Source organism: Siniperca chuatsi, linkage group LG17 (assembly GCF_020085105.1).
Source record: "Siniperca chuatsi isolate FFG_IHB_CAS linkage group LG17, ASM2008510v1, whole genome shotgun sequence".
Taxonomy (NCBI): domain Eukaryota; kingdom Metazoa; phylum Chordata; class Actinopteri; order Centrarchiformes; family Sinipercidae; genus Siniperca; species Siniperca chuatsi.
The window spans coordinates 13,550,110-13,576,079 of NC_058058.1; the positions used below are offsets into that span (position 1 = coordinate 13,550,110).

At 41.1% G+C, this 25,970-nt stretch overlaps 1 protein-coding gene across 1 annotated transcript in view; it reads right to left on the reverse strand.

Moving 5' to 3' along the window:
* pard6gb (par-6 family cell polarity regulator gamma b) overlaps positions 1 to 24,427 on the reverse strand; it is a 32,866-nt gene extending 8,439 nt beyond the window's left edge. Inside the window, exons 1-2 of the mRNA XM_044170683.1 lie at positions 24,053 to 24,427; positions 19,256 to 19,478 (exon numbers count right to left, since the gene is read on the reverse strand). Of these exons, the coding sequence (XP_044026618.1) occupies positions 19,256 to 19,478; positions 24,053 to 24,124 (295 nt within the window). The 5' untranslated portion in view covers positions 24,125 to 24,427. The remainder of the gene's footprint in view (positions 1 to 19,255; positions 19,479 to 24,052) is intronic.
* Positions 24,428 to 25,970: the final 1,543 nt, after the last annotated feature.

The following is a 25,970-nucleotide window of genomic DNA, read 5'->3' on the forward strand; positions in this document are numbered from 1 at the left end:
ACAAAACTGGCACAAAACCCCCTGTAAAAACAGCAAATTGTTGATTTTCTACTTGTTTTTGTACAGATTAAACAAACAAGATATAGCATGTTAATTTTTTATCTTTAGGAGGTGCTGGTAGGCATATTTTGTTACCTATAGACAAAGCCAAGCTAGCTGTTTCCCCCCCTGCTTCCAGCCTTCTGGCTGTAGCTTCATATTTACTGTGCAGGCATGAGAGTGATAGCAATCATCGCATCCAAGTCTCGGCAGGAAAGTGAATAAGCGTATTTCCCAAAATGTCAAACTATTCCTTATTACGTATTAAGTATTCCTTTATAGTTCGAGAAAATTCTCCTACATCTTAAGCTAAATAAACCATTTAAAAACACATTGGATTATCTGGGGGGGAAAAAGGCATTGTCACAAAGCTAAAAACAGGACTGTTTTGCTTAGCTCATGAAAAGTTGCCATTTTGAAACCAAGGCATATATTCATTAGTTTACTACTGTATGCTAACACTACAGCCGGTGACCTACGGCCTGTTGCTCTGTCTAAAGCATATCCAGCTACAAACTATCTATGCAAGTGACATTCCTGAACCCCAACAACCCCCCAGCCCCCATCATGGTTTTCGTCCAAGCGTGACAAAGTGCTTAGTGACAGGAGAGACCATAATAACTGGAGAGAGGGAGAGACGAGGCACAGAGAGAATAGTGAATAGTGCTAGACCCTGCTGCCTTTTGCATTAGGTCACTGGATGCTGTGGCAGTGGGCTTCATTCCTGGGCCCCACAGACAGACAGACAGACACACACGCTCACGCAGCTGGAAGCTCCTCACTTTCAAAACCCACCATGAACATGGCATAAAGTAGAACAGGATGAAACAGCACATGGCAGAGCACAGCCACACAGGACAAAACGAGACTGCCCAGTACAATGCAGTACAGTAAGCGTATGTGTCCACTGAACTATTTTTCCTTTAATCACAGTTGCATTTTTTGTCCTGTTTGCATTACAAAAGACATGATTTAATGAAATGCAGAGGGCTTTGTGTTGCATTCTCCTCATAGCGTGGGGGTCAGAAATAGCTGGTTTTCATGACTCTCCAGTGGTTTCATACAGTGCATCCAAATACAGCAAAATGAGCTGAAAAGCAAATTTCTACATTCCTCTCCCATGTAAATAAGCTACAGCAAATACTAAAACAGGCATTTTCTTCTTTAATGTTTGAGTCGCCAGGTCAAGTTTTCACCTCCGTCATTGTAAAGTGCATGTGGAGCCCCTTTCAATGGGACGTAAACATTTAAATGTAAGGAATGAACCACAACAATCAGTATTCTTGGACGTCTCGTCTCTTCCCCATTGGAGACGGCCGGGAAGTCTATCTGTGTGTTTTTGGGGCTACCTGCTGCCAAGACGTTCAGCTAACACTAACATGGAAAAAGAATCCAGACAGAATAAAGAAGATTTTTTTTTTTTTAAACATGCAAACATATTTCACATTCTTGCAGGGGTGGTTGAGGCAGGGCCTGGGTGGAAATTTGGAGAAGCTTGATAAACCTATGTGGTTATAATCGACAGCTGCACTGAAGGTTTGGGTAGAACTTACTGGAAGTTTCTGTGATCTTGTGCATCCTGTGTTATGCTAGGTGCATAGAAAAGAATGAAAGTAACTAAGTACATTTACTGAAGTACTGTAATTGAGTACATCTTTGGAGGTACTTACTTGAACATTTCCACTTTATGCTACTTTATACTTCTACTTCACTGCATTTATCTGACATCTATTGACAGCTGTATACTAGTTACCTCACAAAGTAAAAGTTTACAAACAAAACACATCAGTGTAATATGATGCATTGTTATAGATTACAGCTGTCGATGTTATATAAAATAGGTAACATATCTATGCATTGAAACATTAAAATGGTGCTTACAAGTTAGTGCATCAATAATAAAAAAAAACCCCATAAAAATACGAAACTTAAAAAAGGAGCCATTCTGCATCATGACCACTTTTCCTTCTGATACATTCATTTTGCTTGAAATGCTTGATTAGTTTTACCTGTAACAGAGTAGTTTTACATTGCGGTATTACTACTTTTACTTAAGTAAAGGATCTAAATAGCTCACTGCATACAGGAGAGTGCACACACTAGTGCGCACATACACACAAGGATGACTGCAATCACTTTTATGTAAATCCTAAGCTACTTGGTTCAAAAAGAGACGATAGCAAAAAAGAGCCTTGAGTCTGGAATGTCATGTTAAGTTATTAACAGACTTCAAAGAGCGTGCATTTGTATTGCTTCATGCTTCCCGTAGAGCCTGGGATTAGAAAAAATGAACAAGAATCCAGTGACACTCAGGTGAAATGGTCTGCAAGAGAATAAGGTAAAACGGGAGTTTTTTCCTCCTGATAAAACAAGACAAGGCTGGTTCTGGGTAGCACTTTGCATGCACCGCCTCCATTCCTGCACTCATTTCACTAGCAGTTACCGCGGCACACAGGGGCCGGGCTGCACATCTGGGACAAGTTAAATGGAGCTGCCTTGTCTGCTCCGTTCTGGCCTGGCCTTTATGGTGGTGGGGGGGAGTCACAGGTTTAAGATTCACTGCAGGTATCACCCACCCCCATCACACACACACACACACACACACACGATCCAAAACACCAACAGCAACTTTATTAATATGCATGCAGATGTTGGACCAAGTCACATGGGGAACAGAGGTTAAGACCAAGAGAAGAAGGGAGCGGGATAGTGTGTGTGCGTACATAAGGTGATTAACCTGTGTTTGTGTATGTGTGGGGGGGCTGACGTATAGCAGGGGAGGGGAGGGAGGTACATCAAAGAGGGAGGTAGAGGAGAGCTGATGGAGTAGACAGGTCTTGCATTCCTCCAAACTTTTAAAAGGAACAATCTCCACTCCATCAAGATCCCCCCCCTCCATCTTCAGAAAAAAAAAAAAAAAAAAAAAAGTGCTGTTGGGGGTTCAATAACCTTCCTGCCTCCTCCCTCCTCCTTTGTCTTGAATATAACTAACTACTGCTTCTGGTTTTAATCCAGCAGCCTCTCTGCTGATCACATGCATGTTTCCAACCAAGAAAACACATGCTGCTGATTTAAGCTCAACAAAGTCTCCACTGCCATCTGGTCCACAGCTACCTGGGCTGTCTTCACTGCTTACTACCCATGTGAAGATATAGGTATAAATACATGTCACTGTGGAATACAAAGTTAACGGAAATCTTGGACCTTTTACTTAAGAAAAGAGAACAATGACGAGCCAGACTCAAGCGTAAACATTAAAACACACTCAAGTCCTGCAACCATATGACAAGTAATGTATTTTACAGGCATTTTGGCAAAGAAGGTATCAGGGGAAACAGATTTTGGCAGTGCTCTGGTGACACAAGCCACAGCAGCAGACTTGGACTTCTGTCCTTGCCACCTGTCTGGCCTTCTGTTTGTGTGAGAGTCCACATGAGTGATTAAGTGGGTGTGTGTGAGAGAGAGGGACAGACTTAAGGATAACACAGACAACAGAATCACTCTAAACTATGAGGAAACATAGGATATTGTTTCCTGATATCTAATCTTTCTATAGTCCTCTTCTTTTATACACAGCCAAAACTCTACTACAAGACAGACATTCAAAAGAGATACTATGACAATAACATAACGATTGCTGTATAACCCTTAATTCCTCTCCCACACTCACAAACCAAAACACAAGCTTAGCAGCCTTCAGCGTCTTTGAGCATCAAATAATGTTTAATAAGCCCCAGGCTGAAAAAGATTTGCTCTCAATTGGATTTGCTTCACACTGCTTAATGAAGAGAACAATGTTTATGAGTCCTGTGTGAATATTATTCATGTGGGCTCACTTCAGGAGTGGGAAAAAGGGAATATGGTTCATTTGCAACAGCTTGTTGACATACTTTTACAGTCAAGAAAATGAATAAACTCGTCCAGTGTTGCAGTTGTGTTAAAAAAATTATTCATGTTATTTAAATAGTGGTAAACAGGTTTAGGGAATCACCATAAAAAGCCGCCATACTGGCAGGGAAAGCTAAAAATAAGAAACCCACATATAAAGTGAATGCAGCGGTTGCTGCGGAGGAGTGGTTGAACTGAAACATTTATTATATTGTATAAACCAACTGAATTGAACTAAACCACTGAGACTTGCAATAACATATATCTTGTCTTGGTCTGTATTTAGCTAACATGGGTTCTCAATATCTAGAAGCCAAATACAGGTACTGACATCTGTATGACTGACTGAAATCTGTAGTTCTAACACATTATCATACATTAGTAATAAACTTACAAGGACACATCGGTTGACTTTTTTGGGGCTTTCTGGTTTGCATGTGTTTGCGTATTGCGTACCACGTGATCAGAACTGACACTGATTATGCTCTGATCCATTCAGATCTACTCTGGTATCAGACATATTGACACACAGACCCGAAACCTGCAGCACCTACGGTCCTAATATGTAACCTCCGCCTTCATCCTCCTCAACCTTTTGGCACTGATCGGAGCTAAAGTCACTTTCTAATCTTTTATTGGCTGCAGGTGACAGACAACAAGCAGACTGGGAGGATTACGGTCTTTCTGGCTCTCTCACTGTTACACACACACACACACACACACACACACACACACACACACACACACACACACACACACAGTGCAGACAGGCCAAGAAATGCTGGAGGATGTGACAGTCAAGCAGACAGGTAAGGAAATGAGACAACCGTGCAAGTAAACAAACATGCAGACTTGAAAACTGACAAATTTCCTTCTGTAAACAAGTGGAAAGAGTGACAACCCATCACACTGCCTCGGAGACGATTTTGATTTCGTTTGTGGTAAACTGCCGGCTTAAATGAAAACAGAGAGAGACTGAGAAATGGCAAGATTGTCTGTCTCACAGAAGACGCCTTGCTGAGAAGGTCTTACATCAATCCACAGGAAAAGCGATCCTTTGTTATGAAGCAGCCTCTGGAGACATTCATCTCATTCACACCGTGGGCAAGAAAAATAATCAACATCATGTTACAAGTCGATTCACAAGTGGCCAGAGAAAATGTTATCTCCAAAGCTGAATGAGATCATTTTCTATCCTTATCTAAGCAGACAAATACACACACACACACACACACACACACACACACACACACACACACCTTGTCTATTGAGAAGCTCTGGCAGTCAATTGTGCCTTGTTTTGCAACAAATCAATATGATAGTTTTGGCTGAATATGGTTGTACACTTTTGTTGTTGATCCAGCTGGATGTCACCATTCTTAATCCTTTGAAGGGGATCCAGCATGAGATTTTCACTGGTATGTGTTGGACCCTGCCATTAACGCAAGCACCCTTATTGACCTCTATTCAGTCATGAGCAAGGGTCAGTGAAAAGCCCCTTCCTGGCCTCCAGGTGAGGGCCCCCATTCCCTGGGTGTGAGTGGGTAAATCCTCTGCAAGCATGGACAGGCCTCAGTGCCATCCTCCTTTGCACCTGAAACACCAACACCCTCTCTTACACAACCACACAACATAACAGAACACTTCCTGTGCGTGGTGACACATGTCCTTGGTTCTTCCTGCTCCTGCTTTGCTCCACTGACTAAATTAGTTGTTTTTGCTTCATTTAGTCTCTGCAGCCAAATCACTTCTCTCTCTTCTCTTCTCTCTCTCACACACACGAACGCACGCACACACACACACCATGTCAAAACCGTCTGTGGGAGTATTTCCACATGAGCTGTCAGTGCCCATTGTTTCAGGGAGTCTCTAGGACACAATTCATATCAGGATAAGAGTCAGGGCTCATTCCTCCCCTCCTCCATTCTTTTCCTTCCTCTCCCATCCTGAACTGCTGAGTTGGCCTGATTCAAACACCAACTGCACCAATGCTACATTCATCCAAAATGGGCTCACTGAAAAACAGTCAGCCAGACAAGTCCACCTTTATATGGCTATGTCTAAAAAAAGTATACAACAGGGGGTGTCGCACTTATATTGAGAGACGTTAGATAAAATGCAGCTGCAAAAATGTGTGGTTTTGTATAATTCAGCTGATCACTTAGAGACTGGCTACAGTAAAGCAAAGCAAATCATTACAACCAAATATTCAGTGACTGAATGGTAATTGCAGAAACTCAGTTACACCATGGGCAAACCGTAGATAAGACGCATACTTTAGATCCTCTTTGCGATTTGCTTTGATATCAAATGAAGTTTGCAATAGCTGCAAAGCTCATTGTCAGCTCTGGTGATTTGTGATAGCCAATCATATATACTTCTGGCTCCATTCTAGCCAATCAAATCACTCCAGTGTATGTTATGGCTGAATAACTGTCAGACTGGTGAGGGGCATGACAGCTTGTCTCATTGTTTTAGCCTCATGACCTATATATGGCTATAATCTGTTTTTTAGCCGGCTGCAATTGTAATTGTTCCTTTAATTCCTTGAGCACACACACACACACACGATACTGTTGCACAAGTCCACACAAAATGAAAAATGCCACAATGCACAAGCATAAGCAAAATATAAATAAAATATTCTGAAATGGCAATGGTTAAATTTAATCATTTTCAATGCCAACTGCCATCAAAAGTGATAAATAACTCTAAAATCCAACCCCCTATCTTCCCTAAAAAAAAAACACAACAACAAAATGGCTTCTTATTTCGTCAGCGTGGCTTGGCCACAAGGGGATACCAGAGGAGTAAACAACCCTAAAGAAACAGTCAACTCCCTCTCAGCAGACCGGATCAGACTATTTCAAGGAAAACACACTGCAACATCCACTAAATGTGTCACATAAACATGCTTTTTTCATGCAAAGGGCATGATTGTCTGTTTAGCTTGAACATGCAGCATTGCATATAATCATGTTTGTGAATGTAAAACACATGAGTGAGTGTGTGTGTGTGTTTGCAATAGACAGTATTTATAGCATATGTGCCTACCGTGTGCATCAGCAGCAGTATGCAGAGCAAACTCCACTCATTTCAAAGCAAAGTGGCAATTCGAGAACTTCACTTGAATTACAAAATAAGGGTGATAAATGTACTTTTTGTTTGTTAACTAAACCTTAGGCTTGCTACTAGCAGCTAGCACAAGTCTGTTTTTGTAGCCAAGACACCATTAACCTAAAGTTAGCGGGGTGGCTCTGAAGCCAACCTTGCCAGTGGTGAGTGTGTTTGCTGCGGGTGAGCTGTCAAGAAGCAAAGTCAGTCCCTCCTTTGTAATTATGGACTCCCAAAATAACCCTTTGCAGAGGCAATACTAGGCTGATGTTGTGCTAGCTACCAAGCACTTCTCAACTTGCTTAGGCCAGAAAGCTATATGTTAAAGATGCAGCGCTGTTGATTAGAAGATTATGAGGATTCCAATGAACAGTTTTTGAATGATCCTTAAAGTGTAACTTGCAGTGAAAATTCAAGGGGAAAAAGATCCAAAAGTTTCTAAAAGATTTCAAACTGTATCCCAGGTAGAGATAGTGACTCCTTGCACAACAGACGCCAAAACATCCAAAACAACAACACTCAGATATGGTGAATTTGTGAAAGATGACAGAAAACCAGACTGAAAACAAGTCCAATTTGATATTTGATATGTGCATCAGTGACAATCACGCTCTTTTCAAGCCGACCTACATGCTTTGATAATGTGAGTTAAACTAGTATTTCCTCAAAGGACACAAATCCTTTGCTCAAGCTTGCACTTGTGTTGACTACATTTGTATGTGTGAATTTGTGTGAGTTTTCCAGTGCTACACACAGATGCACACACAGAGCATGCCTGGCCTTGTCCTCCAGTAGAGCTGTAATTAAGGAGGAACTGCAGTGAGTAGTCTCACAGCGAGCTGTCTCTGCACAAACCAGCAACTCCTCCCTCAAAAACCCACCAACATCCACCCAGCGTCCACATTCCCCGCTCTCCCTAACCCCAAATCTTCACCCTCTTCCCTCACTTTGCTCATGGCTCGGTTCTAAACTTGGCCTGGGAATTTTCCACTGCGTACTCTTATTCGACCAGTCTCAGTATTGAATGTGACCCGTTTGAAGGAAAATCCATCCCTACATTGTTATATATCATTTACCTGTGATGTTTAATGCATTACAGGAGGTATTTTCTGATTAAATGTGTTTGTTGAACCCTAAACCTGTCATGTAAAGTTAATGACATACAGTTTTCCAGAATTAGATTCAACCACTCCAACAGCTAATCAACAGATATACTGGAGATGTACGTGAACATTAAACTCAATTAGGATGACTATCTATGAAAAACAGCTAGCCTGGCTCTGTCCGCAGGTAACAAAATCCACCTAGCAACTATTCTAAAGCTCACTTATTACCACTTTATATCTCGTTTGTTTAATGCCTACAAGCTAGTCATTAAACATAAAAAAAACACATTTGAAGAAGAAAGTTGAGGTTTTACGATGAAGCATTTGACTTGTCAGTTATAAATAAGAATAATTTATTGTAAATCATGAAAAATATGGTACCAAAAAAAGTTTTTAAAAGTAAAAGTGTTTTAGAATGGATTTTTCTGTTAAATAGTAATTTACTAAAGGAATCTAATGTAAAATAAAAAATAGAATAGCTCAAAATGAAGTAAAATCCTATTGTATAGATAGAATTACTAGTTGAATCTATCAAGTTAAGACCCGGGAAATCCCGATACAAACCCTGCCCCTTATTCTTATGACAACATACAAACAACCACATAAACGAACAAAAACCCACACAGTTGGAAATTCAAAGTCACACATGTCCCAGGATCTCGTTCCACTTTCAAGCCATAAACCAAGGGAAAGAAAGAAGGCACGGAAGTATTGCAAGCTTGTTTTCTCTCTTTTGAAGGTTCATGCTGCTGAGGAGTGGCTATGGTGGTGGCGGCGGCTTAGGAAGTTGTTTGTTTGTCCCTGAAGGACTGGCTATATCCATCACATACAGCATTCAATTTCCAGAGCCTGCGACTCTGAGCTTATTTAGATGCAGGATAAGGTCAATTTCAACTCAGCCACTGAGTTTTTGAGAATCAGAGTAGACATAACAGAAAGACTGTTGAGGTGTGATAGCATTCCTGAATTGAGAGCAGCTGTGTTTATAGTTCATTTTTACCAATATGAAGAACTGCAAATCAACTGCATCCTTCAGGAAATTTGCACGTCAAACACTGGGGAAAACATTTGAGCGGTTTTGTTAGAAGGATGAATTTTCTACGAACCCAACTATTTTTCTTTTGACAAGTCATGATCAAGCAAAACCAAAAAAGGGGACCATTGTTGACTCTGGGTTTGAAAAATATGAAAATAAATCCATGAAATGCTCATCAAAAGTGACAAACGGATGATAGGAGGAGTGCCCTGCCACAGACACTCCTGTCCCACAATGTCTGGAAACTTCATTGTGGGGGAACAGTTCAAAGCGGGGTCGTAAACCAAAATGAAAGCAGGGACTTAGGAAACACAAACACCAATATAGTTTTGCCAAACACAACAGCCCTTACAAGTTTAATTAAAACAAAGGACCTCCCCTCCTACGCCTCAACAACAGAGAGAAAGGTCGAATCTGTGTGTCAGCTGGGATTCGTGATGCATATGAACACGTGCATGTGGGTAATCCAAAAGCAATCATGTGTGCATCTTCTGCAAGGCTTTGTTACAGTTAAAGCAAAAGACTTCTGTGGTGCAATTATCCTAAAATGGCTCAGTTCACATAACACAAGTACAAATTAGATGTAATGTGTGTGCAATGCATGCTCGTCTGGCTGCATGTATAGTATGGGTGTGGATTTGCGTTTGTGTGCACTCATGCACATGTTTGTCCCTTTTTTGTGCCAGCTGACGTGATTTACAGCACCATCCAAGCTGGTTTGCAGTCTGAGCCACAAAGAGCGGCAGCTCCCCATCGGACATGGCTGTTGCTGTTCTGTCCTGCTCCTGGCAGGCACCAGGCGTCTCCATCACACTTTAACTATGGCTGGCATTGTCTGAAGACGTGCAGAGAAAAGGCCACACACAGGTTTTATTGAGAAACCCAGACACACTACCTAAAAGGTTTTACAGCACAGAAACCTTTCCCTGTAGAGAGGGGGATTTATTTGGTATGGCGCAGAGATGCACGGTGACACACACACACAGCAAGCGGGAAGAATTTCCGACAGTGATGAGCCTTAAACACCTCACTTGCCTGATATGAGGCATTTTCAAAGGCGGCATATTTTCCCATGCTGCTGCCCTCTGAATGTGACCCAGATGTGTCATCAAAGTGTCTGTCTAAAGCTTACAAAAAGCTCTAATAACAGGCTTTTTGTTATAATACCGTACATGACATTTGCTTGTGCCACCTCTGCCTGCACGGGCTTCCCCTCTTCCCCAGAAAATTCCTGATTTCTGTTGGCTCAGATTGCAACAAGAGAATAACAGCCAGACCACAGGATGGAGGTGGACCCAACCTGCCCAGTCCTCCATCCGCCTGTCTGTCTTTCTTACTGTCAGGCTGACTCCCCACTGTCTGCCGTGGTTTTCTCCCCCTTTGCCCTTGACAATTGAGTCATGCCTGAGCTCGGTCTGAGCAGCTATCTAAAACAGCATTCCTGAACGTGGTCCAAGATGATCAGATGGACGAGTTGCACGGTTTTGTTGCCGTCCGTCTGACAGGAATTGCACACTTTCACCACTGTGCTCAGGAAAAGGGAAATCTTAGCAGGGTGGAGATGTAACAAAGAAAACAAAAGCACGAAAGAGAGGGAAATAAAGGAGAGATGGGCCATAACTGACAGCTGCGGTCTTCTTTTCCTTCAAAGAAAAGTAGGCAGTATGCAGGCCTGTTGTTTCATAGCGATCCCTTTCACTCAACCAGCTCCTTCGTTGCACAGCCTGAGGCCGCTCTCTGGTACCAAGCACAAAAGACTAGAGGTACGGGAAGCCCTAGCATAACAGACTACACTCAAACTCACTCTTAATAACGCTGATGTTCAGTAAAGGGAGTCAACCAAAGCACACTAAGGCACTGCAATAAGGCAGGGCCTTTACATGACCAAAATAGATCTGCTGGAATGTGGAAAAGGATGCTTTCTGCTTATCATGGCATTTGATTGTGTGGCTGGCATGCAAGTTTATAATCTTCCAAACAGCACACAAAATGCAAATGAGCAACGAGGGGGTGGGGGGTCAGAAAAAGCTGAACATTGGCATGAATCAATTCTGAATTATCTATCCTAATGAAGAGATCTATTCTAATCCAGTGTCTGAGGACTAAATCAGCTTTGTGAGGTCTGACTGGGATAAAGAGCCAAAGCTAATTACTGAGGTGGCTCTTTCTCTTGTCGACATGGATCAAATGCTGTGGGGTCAAAGCTTTAACCTACAGCTACCATGACTGAGGACTGGCATGTTGATATGTCTAGTGAACAGGGCATGTGGACAAAAGTACACACACACGTTCTCAGAAGCCTTTTGACGATAGTGTGAGAGTGGCCAGATGTGCTGACAGGGTCCCTGCAGTCGGTCACTACAACAGTACACAGACAGAGAGGAACACAACAGAGACTGTGCTTCTAAAATATATAATAGCTGCTTTATGGATTTATATAGGAGACATTTTACATTACATCTATGTGATTGTGAGACTGAGAAAAAAAATGTATGTAATGTAATAAATAAAATATGTAATAAGGATTATGGATACACCGATCTGATACACTGGATCAGTATTGGCGCGGGTACTGACTTCATTAGGCAGATCGGGTATCGGGCCATGATGCGACCAATCCAGTTTCTTTGTCATTATAAAATTCAGTGTTTCTGCTATCAGTTACATTCATTCAGCCACAGCGGGCCCCCCACTCTGTTTTTAGTGCCACAAAAATTCCTGGCCCAATGTAACCTTACATAAAAATTATCCCAAGTAAGATATACAGATTTTAAAATTTGGATAAAGACAGCACTGGTATCAAATCAGCACAGAATCGGTATCAGGAGAAAAAAAAGATTGAACTGGTGCATCCCTAATAAGAATACAATGAATAAATGAAAAAAAAAAAAAGAACATTGTTCGGATGAGATGATAAAGCCTGGCACATGCAATTGAAACAAGAGTATCTGAAAATAAAGCCTTAAGAATTCAAGCTTTTAGAGTACAACATGAGAATTGAAGAAATTAGATGTCTGCTTGCAATCTTATTCTTTTATGAGAGGAAATAAGATGTTGTGAAAATTTAAGCAAAACCAGACAAAAACAACAAACTAGTCCACCGAACGTCCTCTCCATTTCAACATTTGGACTATAACCATTTCAGGCATTAGACTATGGCCATGGCAGCAAAGATTCTGTTTCACAGACTTTCATGACTTAATGTTTCGGTAATATTAGGTCTTATGTTATCTCTTTGATTATTTCTAATCTTAAGTCATTAAAAACCACATTCCATGCAAAAGAGCAAAGCAGATTAATTTATAGGTGGGTTGAGTCTGGTTGATGGTTGACCAGAGCTCCTGCTCCTAGCCAGTGTGACTCCCTAGTTAATATAGGAAAGGTCGGGTCAGGTCAGGTCTGGTTAAGGTCAAGTCTATCATCCACATCCTCTAATATCTCTATACACACCTCATATCCCAAAATACATTGTCTGTGATGAATTTCAAAACCCTTATTCTGGAATGAAAGAAAGTAACCATTTTAATCTTCTGCATGTTTTTCTTTCCTTTAGTAGAAAGGAAAAGTCATGTCTGGATGTCAACAGTTTCCAGTGAAACACCTTCTTAAGTTGATGACTAATACACTGAAACAATTAATGAACTTTTCGCTCAAGCAGTTTCAACATGCTGCATTAGTTTTCCTGTTGTACTCTCTTAATAGTTCTGAGTGTAAATGACACCTCTCTTTTCACAGCCTGCCAAACTTTGTTCTGTAAACAACATTTTTTTTATTTAACTGATGCAAAAAGAGCCAAATGTGGAAAGTCAGCAAAGTGCAGACAGTCGGGGCAGCCATAGAAATATAATATTGCTAGTATTTCTTTGATCTCCAAACAACTGTGCAGTCCAAGCTGTTGAGAAACAGCACTGGTCTGGATGTCAGCTTTAACTGGCACAGCTGCTTACATTCTGGCGTTTTTTTTTGTTTTTCTTTTATTTGTGCTGTGGTGCCACATCTCTCTTTAGTTTGGCTGATGTTGATATCTGGCCCTCTAGTTTTCACAGGTGTGTGTAGAGCAGTCGGGTTGCAGGAGCTGTAATACCCCGGTGCTCAGCATGTTAGATATGAAGCCACACAGACTCGACCTTGGCCTACCTCGTCTGTTCTATTTATTTAAACTTTTAGCCCTTTGCCAAACAGGGGTCTCTTCTCTTTGTTGAAAGTTTAGTCTGTGTGCAGGCCACTGGCACTGTCTACAAAAACAACTCCATTTTCCCCCCAAGATTGAGCTTTCAAAAACAGACCTGTGTTTTATTTGGCTCAAGAACGTTTTCTTTTTCCCTTGGTCTACCATTAATGTAATTACAGGTAAAATTTAAATCAAATTTAATACATATATCCTTATTTGAACCCTACTTGTGCTCCACTGTGCATAGACTATCATAAAAGACTATCATCAAGATTTCTACAGTCATTACTGCAGTGTGGGAAATTAGTAGCTATGCACCAACGCCTGCTAGATTGTGCCAGTTTGCCAGCTCTAAAAGCCTTTCAGCACATTAACAGCCTCCATTCACGGGTCACACTCTACTCCAAAAATGGATTTGTGGGAATAGATAAAATATACTCAGTCCAAAGTTTTTCACTACTAACAAGGATTGTTTACATTATGGTCTTTCATCTTATAACAGTAAAAGACGCTGGTGAAATGCAGAAATCAATTAACTTTGCCTACAATAACTATGTCGGCAGTGTTCTCTCACCTTTATCTATGTCTTAATTTGCATCATTTTGCAAATGAGTCAGGATGTAAATGAACAGTTAGTACTTCCAGTAGTTTCCCTAGATACAACATACCATAAACCTTTGACAAAATGTCTAGCTGAGTATATTCAACATGCCTCTGATCACAACGTGTCAGGTACAGCAAGACCAATCACTGAATACAAATTTGGAACCAAATGCATTAAACAGGAAACTAAAAACTGAGTCAACATGACGGTACTGGAGTTATAATGTCCTATTTTTTCCTCTGTGCGAACACGTAGAAACTCACACAGCAATTTCGAGCACGGAAATGTGCATGTGACCCCAATCTAACATCAATCATCAGTTGACCACACATGACTGAACCACTACAATTACACACCCACACATTTGACCAGACAAGGAGTCCACCTCCACATACAGAGCCGGTTCACTCAACTCCTCTTTGCTCGCAAATCTTTTGATGCGTCCCATTTCTTCCCATCACTTGCTCGCCCCTCCCCACCCCCATCTGATTGTGTCTGCATGAGAAATGTAGAAGTGTCCCAGTACAAAACCTCCCTCTGTGAAGCGACTACCCTCCCCCCTCTGTCTACAAACTTGTATTTTTTTACCACAAGTTTTGACATTGTTGGCAACCCAGAACACCTTTTGTAAAGCTTAAAATAAAGCAGTAGAGGTTGCAGAAGTAATGTAACATTAAACTGGATTTGATCTGTTGTTAAACAACACAAGTAGAAAAAGAAAAAGGATGACCCTTCACACCCATGGTTTGGTATTATGTGGTTTTCATTTTGCTGTTCGACCTGTGAAAAAGTCACAAATGACATCCCATTTCATACATTTTACTATCTATTGGGAGTACTGGGACATCTTTCTCTCTACCCACTTTTGGTTCTACCTTAAAATCGCTCTCTAAAAGTAAGAAGTTCAACCAGGAACTGACCTGCACATTCTAAAACACTCTACACTGCACGTGCCAGTGCCCTGTTGTTATTTACATAGCAGTCACTCAATAACAAACATTATTATTTATCCTTTTTACAAGTTTAAACATTCCTGCACAGCTCAGTGGTCCAATATATGTTTTCTCTCCATCCCATTGTTTTGTGTTAATCATTACATTACAAATAGACTGCCTGTGGTTTCAGTTATTATGGAAACGATTTAACAGAAAGGCCCCTTTCTACCGTGGGCACAACCAGATTCATGACATTTTCTGTTTTCGAACACAACAATTAATCAATTTGCATTCTAATAATGCAGCTAAAGTGAAATATCTCCAAATTGAAAAATGTTACAGCTCAATGCACCTACTAACAGTTTTGCACTGCTGACAAAGTAATACTTGCTATGTAGCTGCAAAAAGCGCCCCTTTAGAGGATCATCTCTTAAGAGGATATTGCTCTTTGACATATTAAAATTATTCTAAAAAAAAAAAAAAACAAATGGAAAAGAAATTATTGCTCCACGTGTACTGTGATAAATTATCTAAATTGGGAAGCTTTCAGCTCTGTGGAAGTTGTTAATAAAGTTCAACATTTAATGAAAGCAAACAACCTCTTGTTAAGTAGCAAAATGAGCCCTGACAGAGTATCTCCAACTAAACCTGTGTGCGGACACAACCAGGAGTGAAGGCGAGACGAGGAGCAACATAGGTTTCTTAAAAATAAGAGTGAGTTACTCCAAAACGGCCAGAGGCATTTTTGTGGTTTCAATCTTTAAGTTTTAGTTTAACCATAACTGAAAACTTGAAACTGCAAAAATGCCTTTGTCCAATTTTGGAGTGACTAATATATTTCAAATATCAGTGGATCTCCTGGTTCAAAATACAAAACAACACAGGTGTTATCCTTTAACCTCCCCTTGCTCTGACTGAACACGAGTACTGTGCAATCATCTACGCAGAAAGGCTATTGTGTATTGTTGGGAATAAACCACAGAGTGTAAGCCTCTATTCTGTAGGTGAAGTCATGATTAAACACACTGCCATCATTCCCCGCAGGGGAGTAACAAGTATCATCAGCAGGATTATTGCTATATCGCCAAACAACTGCTGCACGTGCTCAAGTCAGTTACCAACAATGGCAATCTAATCCCGGAAGGGGGGTGTCAGGTAGAGACACACACACACACACACACACACACGCTATATTACCTATTGTTACATGGACACATACACACACACACACACAAACACACACACAAGGCCAGTCACAGAAACTTGTCTCTTGTCTGATCTCGGGGTGGAGAGGAGGGTCTATTTTACTGAGAAATTAAATACAAAGATCTAAGGTATTCGAAAAGCAGCCCAGTAGAGCAAAACAGTGCACACTGTGATGCATCACTGGACTTTTTTCAGTGCATTCTCTCTCTTCCTCTCCAACTTTCACCCACTCTTGTTTAAACTTGGAGACCCCTCCTCTCTTTTATTTCCTCCCTTTCCCCTCCCTTCTTTCATTGTGTTTCATCTTTAACTCTTATGAAAGCCTTTAAAACCCCTTATTGTACAATGTATCCATGAACTTGGGGGTTTTTGGACATCTTGTTTTATGTGGCAGCTTATGTTGAAACAAATGCATGTTTCACACATTGCAACACCTTTTTTCTCCCATTTTCTTTTAATTTTCTTGCCTTTAAAAAGGAGACAGAAAAGGAGATGTAAAAGCTTTGTGGGCTGAGCTGTCAGGGGAGTCCAGTTAAATGTGTTTTTTTCCCTTTTTGCAGCCATATCCATATGAAAGACCAGTCCAGTTTAACAGAATGTCCCTAGTGTGACTGAGGGGTGAGTCACAGTGTCTTTATACGTCTGTGAAGCCTTTCATCTGGGGTGGTCTGCTGACCGGGACGGAGTAGATACATGGTGACCTGTACTAACAGGCTGGTACTGACTGATACAGTCATCATCACAGACACACACATACTTTCTTGGGGATGTACCATACCGAGTGCAGGGCAGCTCTTCTGAGACATGAGGTACTCACACAGTCATACACACACCTCTTTGTCTAGCGACTAACAATAGACTGCAGTGAGGCTTAAGATGCTCAGACTGCTTCAGCATCAGTCACAACAGTGCACATTCCCCTACAGGACATCACCATGTCATGTTTACACCACAACACAACACAACATAAGCCCCTTCATAAGAGCCACCACATCTGTCCTCCAACAAGGGTCAGTTCCTCTAGTGCTTTTTGGCATTTCTGTATTAGATATTCTGGAGAATGGAACGGAAACTGGGACAAAAAAGGCATGTAACAAAAGGTAAAAACAAACACATGTGTGGTATACAACCCGTCTCATGGAACAAGGATACCCCAGCTGGATGTATAAGATATGGATGGATATAAGCCAGGAAGAATCCTTGCATCTATGGGAACCACGTTTCAGGAATGAATTATGACATTATTTAACATGACTCAACAATGTGTGAAATAATGCCTACATATGCCTAAATTTGTAGTTTGCAAACATTACCAGCTCAAGGTTTCCTGCAATGTTTTATGGCGGAGAAGTGCCAGCTTGCTTAAAATAATCTCTAAACCTCTGCTAATATAAAAAAATCATTAGGATTTTATGAAATAAAACATTAACAATCAGGGAGAAAGAGCAGAGTTTGTATTTCACAGAGAAAATGCCAAACATTTAATAACTGTGGCTACTTTTTTAAGCCATCGTGTACAAAGAGAAGAGATCACGAGATGAGATGGGTCACAATCTTGGTGGGTTACCACCTCTGCTAAACCATTTTCTTGGGAAAACCCTGCAAGCAACATAAAGTAAGTAAAGGGTGCACAGTCAAAGCTACCATGCCTAAAAAATAAATGTTAAGATATCCCCCTTTTTTTTAAGAAAATGAGGAGGAGAGGGGTAAGATCTTGAAGATTAGCGTTCTTCAGTCAAGGATAATTTTCTAAAAACAGTGTTTTCTGGTACACAATGAAAGCACACATGACTTTTTTGTTGAACTGATTGCTACAAGCAAATGGCTGATTTTATGAGAGGTTTTCAAAGTGCAGTAAAAACCTTTAAGGAACTTTAAAAGGCCTGCTGTCTTTGTACAGAAAGACGCTATCTAAAAGATACAAATATTAATTTGTGTTTCAGAAGTTCACAGATAATAAAAAAAAGTTACCCTATCCTAAAAAAGCTAATTAGTGAAGAATACAATTTTTCCTTTCTTTTCTTTGTTTTTTTTTTTTTTTTTACATCTTACATCTTTGCAGATGTCTCGTCAGCCAATACACAATAAGTTAATTCAGCTCCAGACATATGAGCTCTCAAGACAGTTAATCACACAATGGAGGAGTCTGGTGGGGCCTCTCTTATCCGAATATTTTTCTTGCTGGAAATCTGTGACAAGATAATTCACCGCACTGTGGGTAGCTTTTGTATTTGAACCACTGGACGACAATTAAAACAATACCCTGGAGTATACATGTTCATTACACAACCGAGCGAGGCACATTCCAAGAAGGATTGCGGGTATGAATGGATGTGAATGGTGATAGATTCATTTGTATGCTCGCTGGCTGGCTGGCTGGCTGGCAGTCAAGACCCACTCCAGAGATGGGATCAACGTGAGAGAGATGAGAGAGACTAGGAATAGTTCCCATTCAGGGTACCGTGGTGTTGTGAACAAATACACTCTCTTATGCACGCACACAGAAACGGAGGGAGCTCAGTAAGGAGTCTCTCTTTTCATGCAGATCTTTTGTCTCTCAGTAATGTCTGGTATGCCGGGATACAGGATTTGCTCAATGACCTGATTTCTATGGGGCTACCGAGGCACCGGCCTGTGTGTATGTGTGCGTGCGCATGTGTGTGTGTGTTTGTGTGTGTGATCATCTGCCTGCGAGCCCTTCCTCTGGATAAGACACAGGACTTAGCCAGGCAGACAGACACAGACTGAGACAGATCCAGCCAATAAGAGGGCAGGAAACAAAAAAACACACATACGGACACACACAGAAAGCCTTGCATAAAGTAAACAAAAAGGCCTCGAGTTCCCATAGCGGGGAAGAAAGACATAATTGGATGAGGAAATATTCTGTGGTGAGCTTGGTTTGAGTCAGCACAATAATTGCAGCCCAAAACGAAATTATTGCAATAGACGATTGTTTTATAGATTTACCAGTTGCAGGATATTTGACAACCTACCAGTATCCATCCAATGTTTATTTAAACTAACAACCAGTTTTAAGAGACAATGTTTAGGATTCTGATGTTGGAGAAAAGGACTATAATAAATGAAAAAAAACAAAACAAAAAAAACACCAGAGGAAGCATTGCTGTCTTAAAAACTTTTCAGACAACCTACCTTGTCTCTGTATGAAGATCCTGAGCAGTGGATGAGCTGTTGACACCGCCTTGCAGAAGTTGTCGTCGTTGTTGATCGGCAGCAAATCACCATGGATATCAGCATAGCCGATCATCACCTCCATATTGGCGATGCGGTGAATGTGCAGGATGAGCTTGTAAAACTCCTCAAACTTGCCGGGCTTGACCCGGTCCACCGAGAACCGGCGAAATTCTGCCCCATACTGTAGAGAAAGGAAGATCAAAAGAGAATGGCCATTGAAAGGGACAGTCACTAAGACAACCAAACAGGAAGAGGAAACCGAGATGTCCGACATCATGCACCATCTGACTGGCACACATAAAACTAACAGGGTGGACGTCTGCTGAGCTCTGTCACAGTTGTGGTCATGACCTTATGTAAAATATGGCACAGGGGAAGCAGTTTCTAAGCAATGTACATTTACAGAAAAATACAGCTAAAATGATTGATAGCATAGCGGATCACCACTATTCAACAACATGTACCTAAATAAATCAATTTAAAATGAGTTCCTCTGTATATGAAAGACTTAAATCAGTGTTTCCTGCAGTGTTTTATAGCTGAGGTGGGCCACCTTGCCTAAAAATACCTCTGCTAACATCATAAAACTCTATACGCTTTTATGAAATGAAACAGCTGCTGAAATGATATAACAGTGGTATCAATCTTCTCTTCTAATGCTAGTTCATGAGTTAATTAGTGAGCTTTAGAGGTTTTTTGTTACCTTTGGATAGAGCCACGCTAGCCGTTTCCCCCTGTTTTCATTATTTATGCTAACTGGCTGCTGGCTGTAGCTTTATATTTGGCGTAAAGACATGAGAGAGGTATCAATCTTCTCATCTAATTTCTCAGCATTTCCCAAAAGGAGAACTATTCCTTTACTGCCTGTGACTGTTGTTTAGGCTGTCATCCACTAACTAAATTTAACACATGATGAGATGCATTAGGATCTGGGTGGCTAACCACTCAGCTAAACAATTTCCTTGTGGAAACCCTGCAGCTTTGTGTTACACTGCACGCCAGGATCATTACAAAAACAATTGTCAGTTGCACATCACATGTGACTTTGACCAAGAAAACAGCAGGAAAAGGGAAGGGGGTTGCTGTACAATAGAACAATACAGGTAGATGAGTAAGCTATCTCAGCATATATAAATGACAGTGGCAGGCAGCCCCACCTCCCACCCACAGTTTACACACAAGAGCACAGACAACAATTGTGATACGGCTTTCCCGGCTAGGCCACCAAACAGCCAATGAGAGCACAGCTGAGGGTCACAGTGGGGTCATCATGTGACTCATAGACAAGAATGGACTTGAGGAGGAGAGATACAACTGAAGCACAGCTCAATAAACCACAACAACAGACAACTGTGGTAGCACTGGTGTCTGGATCAGTGGTAATTTGTAGACTAAGGTGCTTTTTGTTACTGTAATCATTAGCTCACAGCAGAGGGAAGCTGACAACAGAGGAGAAGAGTGGAGAGATGATCATGGAGGAGGAGGGAGGGAGGGAGGAAGAGGCAAACTGCTGATAGAGTAGCAGAAGAGAGTAGCAGTATTCTGACTTGGAGGAGAGAAGAAGAGCAGGGGATACACGAACCAGCTCTGTAATTAGAAGACGACATATCAATTTAAGAGGAGGCATGTTATAGAACTGGGGGTGTGTGTGTGTGTGTGTGTGTGTGTGTGTGGGGGTGCCAGGCAGGTGTGTAGTTTGTTGCCAGATTCACTGAAGGCATCAGAGGCACACATGTGAACCTGCATTTTGAAAACGTAGCTTATTAAACCCAACCTACACACGAGGTAGGTACAAGACGTTAAACAGGTTTGTCAGTATTCAGTAGGTGTACTTAACATTTGGGAAAAAGAAACCTACACATGAATTAACTGTGATTAACACTGCAAGACTTCAACACGTTACACTTGACTTACCAAATAAAAATTGCACTTCTGCATATCAATAAGCTCCCGTCATTGCTCTGAATCGGAATGTTCCCTTGGCAATGCGCTTCGTAATCAGTCTGAACAATCTTGCTTTCACGAGGAGAACTTGGCCCTCTGGTACGTGCAAGTCTGAACAAGATATGATTAATCACGGGCCTCAACACTAAACCCAAACCTAAGAATACATCACTACAAACATGACATCACCTGTCCTTCTGGCGTATCAGGGCAAAATGATGTCAGCAGGTTGAAACATGTCTGGAGACACATAACTCTAACACACAAATGGAAGATAACTGACTCCTGTCTTTCGCCAACACTGGCTTTGTCCACACCTAATACTCTGTAAGTCCGGGACAACTCACCTGAGAAAATCGCCTACAGGTTCTTGGAATTTCAGAAGATAAATATGCAACATGATCAGCAAAATGACTCATGGTGGAATGGATCAGGCCTCAAACTGAGAATATGCTGATGATGTTGTTGAATATAAAATGTTTACAAAATCTGGACAAATGAAAGTAAGGGCAGAGGGAGTAAGGCAAACAAAAATCCCACCCAACCCCCTGTATCCCTACACTCTCTCTCCATCTCTGATAAGAGCTTTAAGTGAGTGAAACCAGCTCCTGGCCGAGTCTCTGCGACAGGCAGCCAGACACCTCCAGTGTTATCCCTGATAAGCTTATCATTGGAACGGTTTCCCCTGAGAAAACCAAACGCTAACCAGTGAGAACCAGGGCACATAAAATGCACCACACAAACTACACAGACAACAAACACACCAATATCACTCCTTGGCAATCTAGTGAATCTGAATGCTTAACTTCAACTATTGTTTGGTAAACTTTTCTTTAGGACTGAAACATTTTTACAAAATTCAGGGATGATTTCTCGAACGTTAACTGGTCATGTAAGGCTGTAGATTATTTACATCTGCATTTTAACAGCTGGAAGTAAGATGAACAATTAGAATTTGCAGTAGAATCTGAAAAAGTCCTTTAGTTTTCCATCAGCAAGTCCTACTTTTTAAAATGTACACGGAAGAAGGATTCATTTTGCACATTTAGAGTGGCATTTCTGGTTACTGCTTGAGATGAACCCCTCGTTATTTATGCCCTTTTAGCTTGCAACACAACAACACATGCAGTGGAACTAGATGTGTTCAGGAAATTCCTAATTGCTGCTTATACACGTTCAAAAATAGAATCAACAGTAGTGGAGCTACCTTTTTGATAAGACTTTAAAAAAAAAAAAAAAAAATTTATTACAAGTATTCAAATGTGCTCAGCTGTCATTCTGGTGTAATCAGGTGAAACTTAACCAAATGTTCTAGATTTGGTTGCTACCAATAGATTTGTCGTTGAGAGGGATGTGATGCGAAACTCCACGCTCTCCAAGACACAACAGACTGCTCATAACAAAACAATAGAACAAAATGACGTAGTAAGAGGGATGAGTTACATCTGATCCAAAAAGGGAAACGTGACGTATGACAGTGAGTCAGCTCTGCAGTGATAATGCCATGACGCTGTTAAACCTGCCTGTTCCAGCCACGCAGCTCCTGGCTTGTCGGTCCCACCCACAAACAATCTCTGGTAGCCACAAAGTGACCACTCCTGTCTCTGTGGAACAAACATGAAACCCACTCTACCTCAAAACAAAAACACGAGCTCTCTGATGATGCTGTACGAGCATCCTGGAATAGATGTGCCCCTTCTTTCATGTCGCACACCATCAGTGTATCTCCCAGGTCTCTGCCCCACCACCTCGCTGAAACTGGACAGCCCTGGACAACTACAAGAGAAAAGACCCCTGGACTGAATCAGTCACCTCTTGCCCATCTTAATTTGGCATGTCAGCTGTGACTCAGGAGCTCATCCTTCATACATGTGCACTCACTCTGGCATGTGTCAACACATACGTATGAATACTACTCTAGATTGTCATCACTTTAATGGAATTTAGAGAAAAATGTTGGTTACAGTCCTTGAGAGGCTGTGGCAAAGTTATAAATAGTTCACTGTTTACTCACTTTGTGGTCAAGATTGGACACAGCGCCATGTGTTTATCTGGGATGATTTTCACTATGCCCACTTGCTCTATGAACAGTTGTCATTTCTGTACCAAACTACTAAAAACAAACTTTTCTTAGACTGCAGACAATTAGCTAAACTCTTATCATAGATATCCAAGGTCTTATTTAGTTCCAATGTATTTGATGAGGTTTGACATAGAAAATGCTGGACAAAATTTCATGTGATGTCTGTTCACATTTTGTATTAATTGGAGGTCTCCATTACATAAGTAAGCCTAAGATTGGTAGATAAGTGTGGTGATTTACTTCATTTATACAGCTATTACTTTCAGCAGCCTCTAACAAACTACTCAAAACAATGAGTAGGCTGAAACTATGTAGCACATAAACCCGCAGTGACAGCAACTAAAGTTGCAAAAACATCCGATTCAACAGCTAAAACCTTCTTATTGTAACAAACACTAAGAGCTAGGTTGTCGAGAAGCAATGTCAAACCAGTTTTTCCCCCCATCAGCTTCGTGTCATAGAGGGAAAGAGCCAAATCAGCACAATCTGCATGGTCGGAAGTAAGAAGAAAATAATCACTGTAAATTACAGAAACATGCAGAAACGGGTGCGTTCGGCTCCTGTTTCAACTAGATGAGAGCTTTGTCACTGAAAGGAGAAAACGTGTGTTGTTAGTTACAGACCGTTTGTCCGAACTCCAGCACCGTAACGGGACGACCATGTGAACTCTTTATTTTCTCCCCAAATCCCCATTTAGTGCCTACAAATCACAAACCCTCAACACTCACCTTGCTTTTCACTTCCACGGCGTTACAATCCGCAGCTCGCAGAGGTTGCGACTTATTAAAGCTCCGATTCATTTTTTTTTTATTTTGTGGTTGCAGTTTAAAAAAAAAAAAAAAAAAAAAAAAAAAAAAAAAAGTTGAGCCGCCTTTGCCCGCAGAAAGAGGGGCTCTGGTCCCGGGGTTTCTGGTGTAAATCCTTTCTGCTTCGTCTCTGGTGGAGAAGTTTGTGTTTTCTTTAGTTTATTTCACCTCCTGGGGTTTTTAAAAAAAAAAAAAAGTGCTCCGCCAGACGTGAGAAGACTTTACGGGAGAATAGGAGGTGAGCAAGTAGCCGCGTTGACTTGGGAGTCTGAGTTAAGTTTTGAAATGACATCAGCCCTCCTAAAAAATGGGATCCTTTGAGGCCTTCACTTACCGCTCGTAATCGACAACTTTCTCAGTCAGGACTTCGTGGTAGCCTAATTGTCGCAGGTAAGAGTTGACTAAAACTAGGCCTACCATTAATAATACATATTACAGGTACATATTTTATATACTTATTAACATAACAATCTTAATTATTCATATCAATGTATTTTACAAATAATTTATCTCAATAAAATAAAATATTTTCTTTAATTGTCGAACTCTCTTCCTCTCCCCCATCACACTTTGGCAGCTAAGGTACAGTATTAAAGAAAATAAATTAAGCAAATCAGCCATGTTTCACCAAGCATCTTTGATAAATGTGGAGCACAATATGTAAAATGGCTTACATTTCCAAGGCAAGCCTATTAATCAATAATAACCAGACTTAAACCTCCCCAGTTTCCATCCATAATTTGTGTTTGGCCGTTCATGACACCTGACTAATAGGTCTAATATTTCCGACATTGCCTGAAGGCAGCACCGCGCACACTGGTCCTCCAGTGCGCCAGAGGACGCATTTCTCAACACAAATGTTTTCAAAGCTTCTAGTTAAAGGGAGGTGATCATAATGGAAGATTGTGTAAATTGGAATTAAGTAAAACACAAATCCCTACATAAATCTTTTTTACAGTTAATTTTAGTTGAGCATTACAACAAAAACCTGTGCAGGAACATTTTCCCCCTATTATTGAATGTTACAGGATTGAGAGAGAGACAGAGCAACACAGGTAGGACACATACCACTATCGTTATCTCTGTAACTGGTTCTTTTTCCTTCATTACAGCTCATGCAGTTGAGCTCACTGCTATTCAAACAAGGCAAGTAAAGTGATCTGTGGAATATGAAGGCCCTAAGCCTCATTTCCCCTCAGTGTGTCCTCACTTTTTATTCACAAGGAACAAAAAACATATCATACTCCCATATCTTATTTGTTCTATCCAGTACCCAAACATGGTCTGCCATGTAAATACAAACATGAATCCCTATGATGTGATGGTAACAGCTCATTATCATTATCTATTATCACTTATTACCTATCACTACCTGCTCAACTTGTCAGACAGGCCAGGTGGATATAAATCGGAACAATACTTTTGCCAGCAGAGCGCTTCACAATGCAAAAAGTACACTTGCCTAATTGTCGCTGGAACATGACGGATACATGTTGTGCAGGTAAGCGTCATTTCCCCTCAGGCATCCTGGTATTTCTTGTTTCCCCAGCTACCCTGAACTGTAACCAACACCCACAATTTAAGAAGCTTTGGGAAACACCAGTTGATGAATATCCCTGACTGCTGTCCTGCTTTACAACATTCCTGGGCCCCTGAAGCCGCCTGTGTACAACAGCTGCAGTTTGCAATGCCCCAGTAGCTGCAGCTATTGCTTGTTTACTCACTACAGGAATGTGTTGACCAGTTACAAACCCACTAAGTACACTGTCAGATGCTACTTTCACTATAGCTACACACTGAAGGTATACCAGTGTTTCCTATGTGGTTTTATGTACAGTAG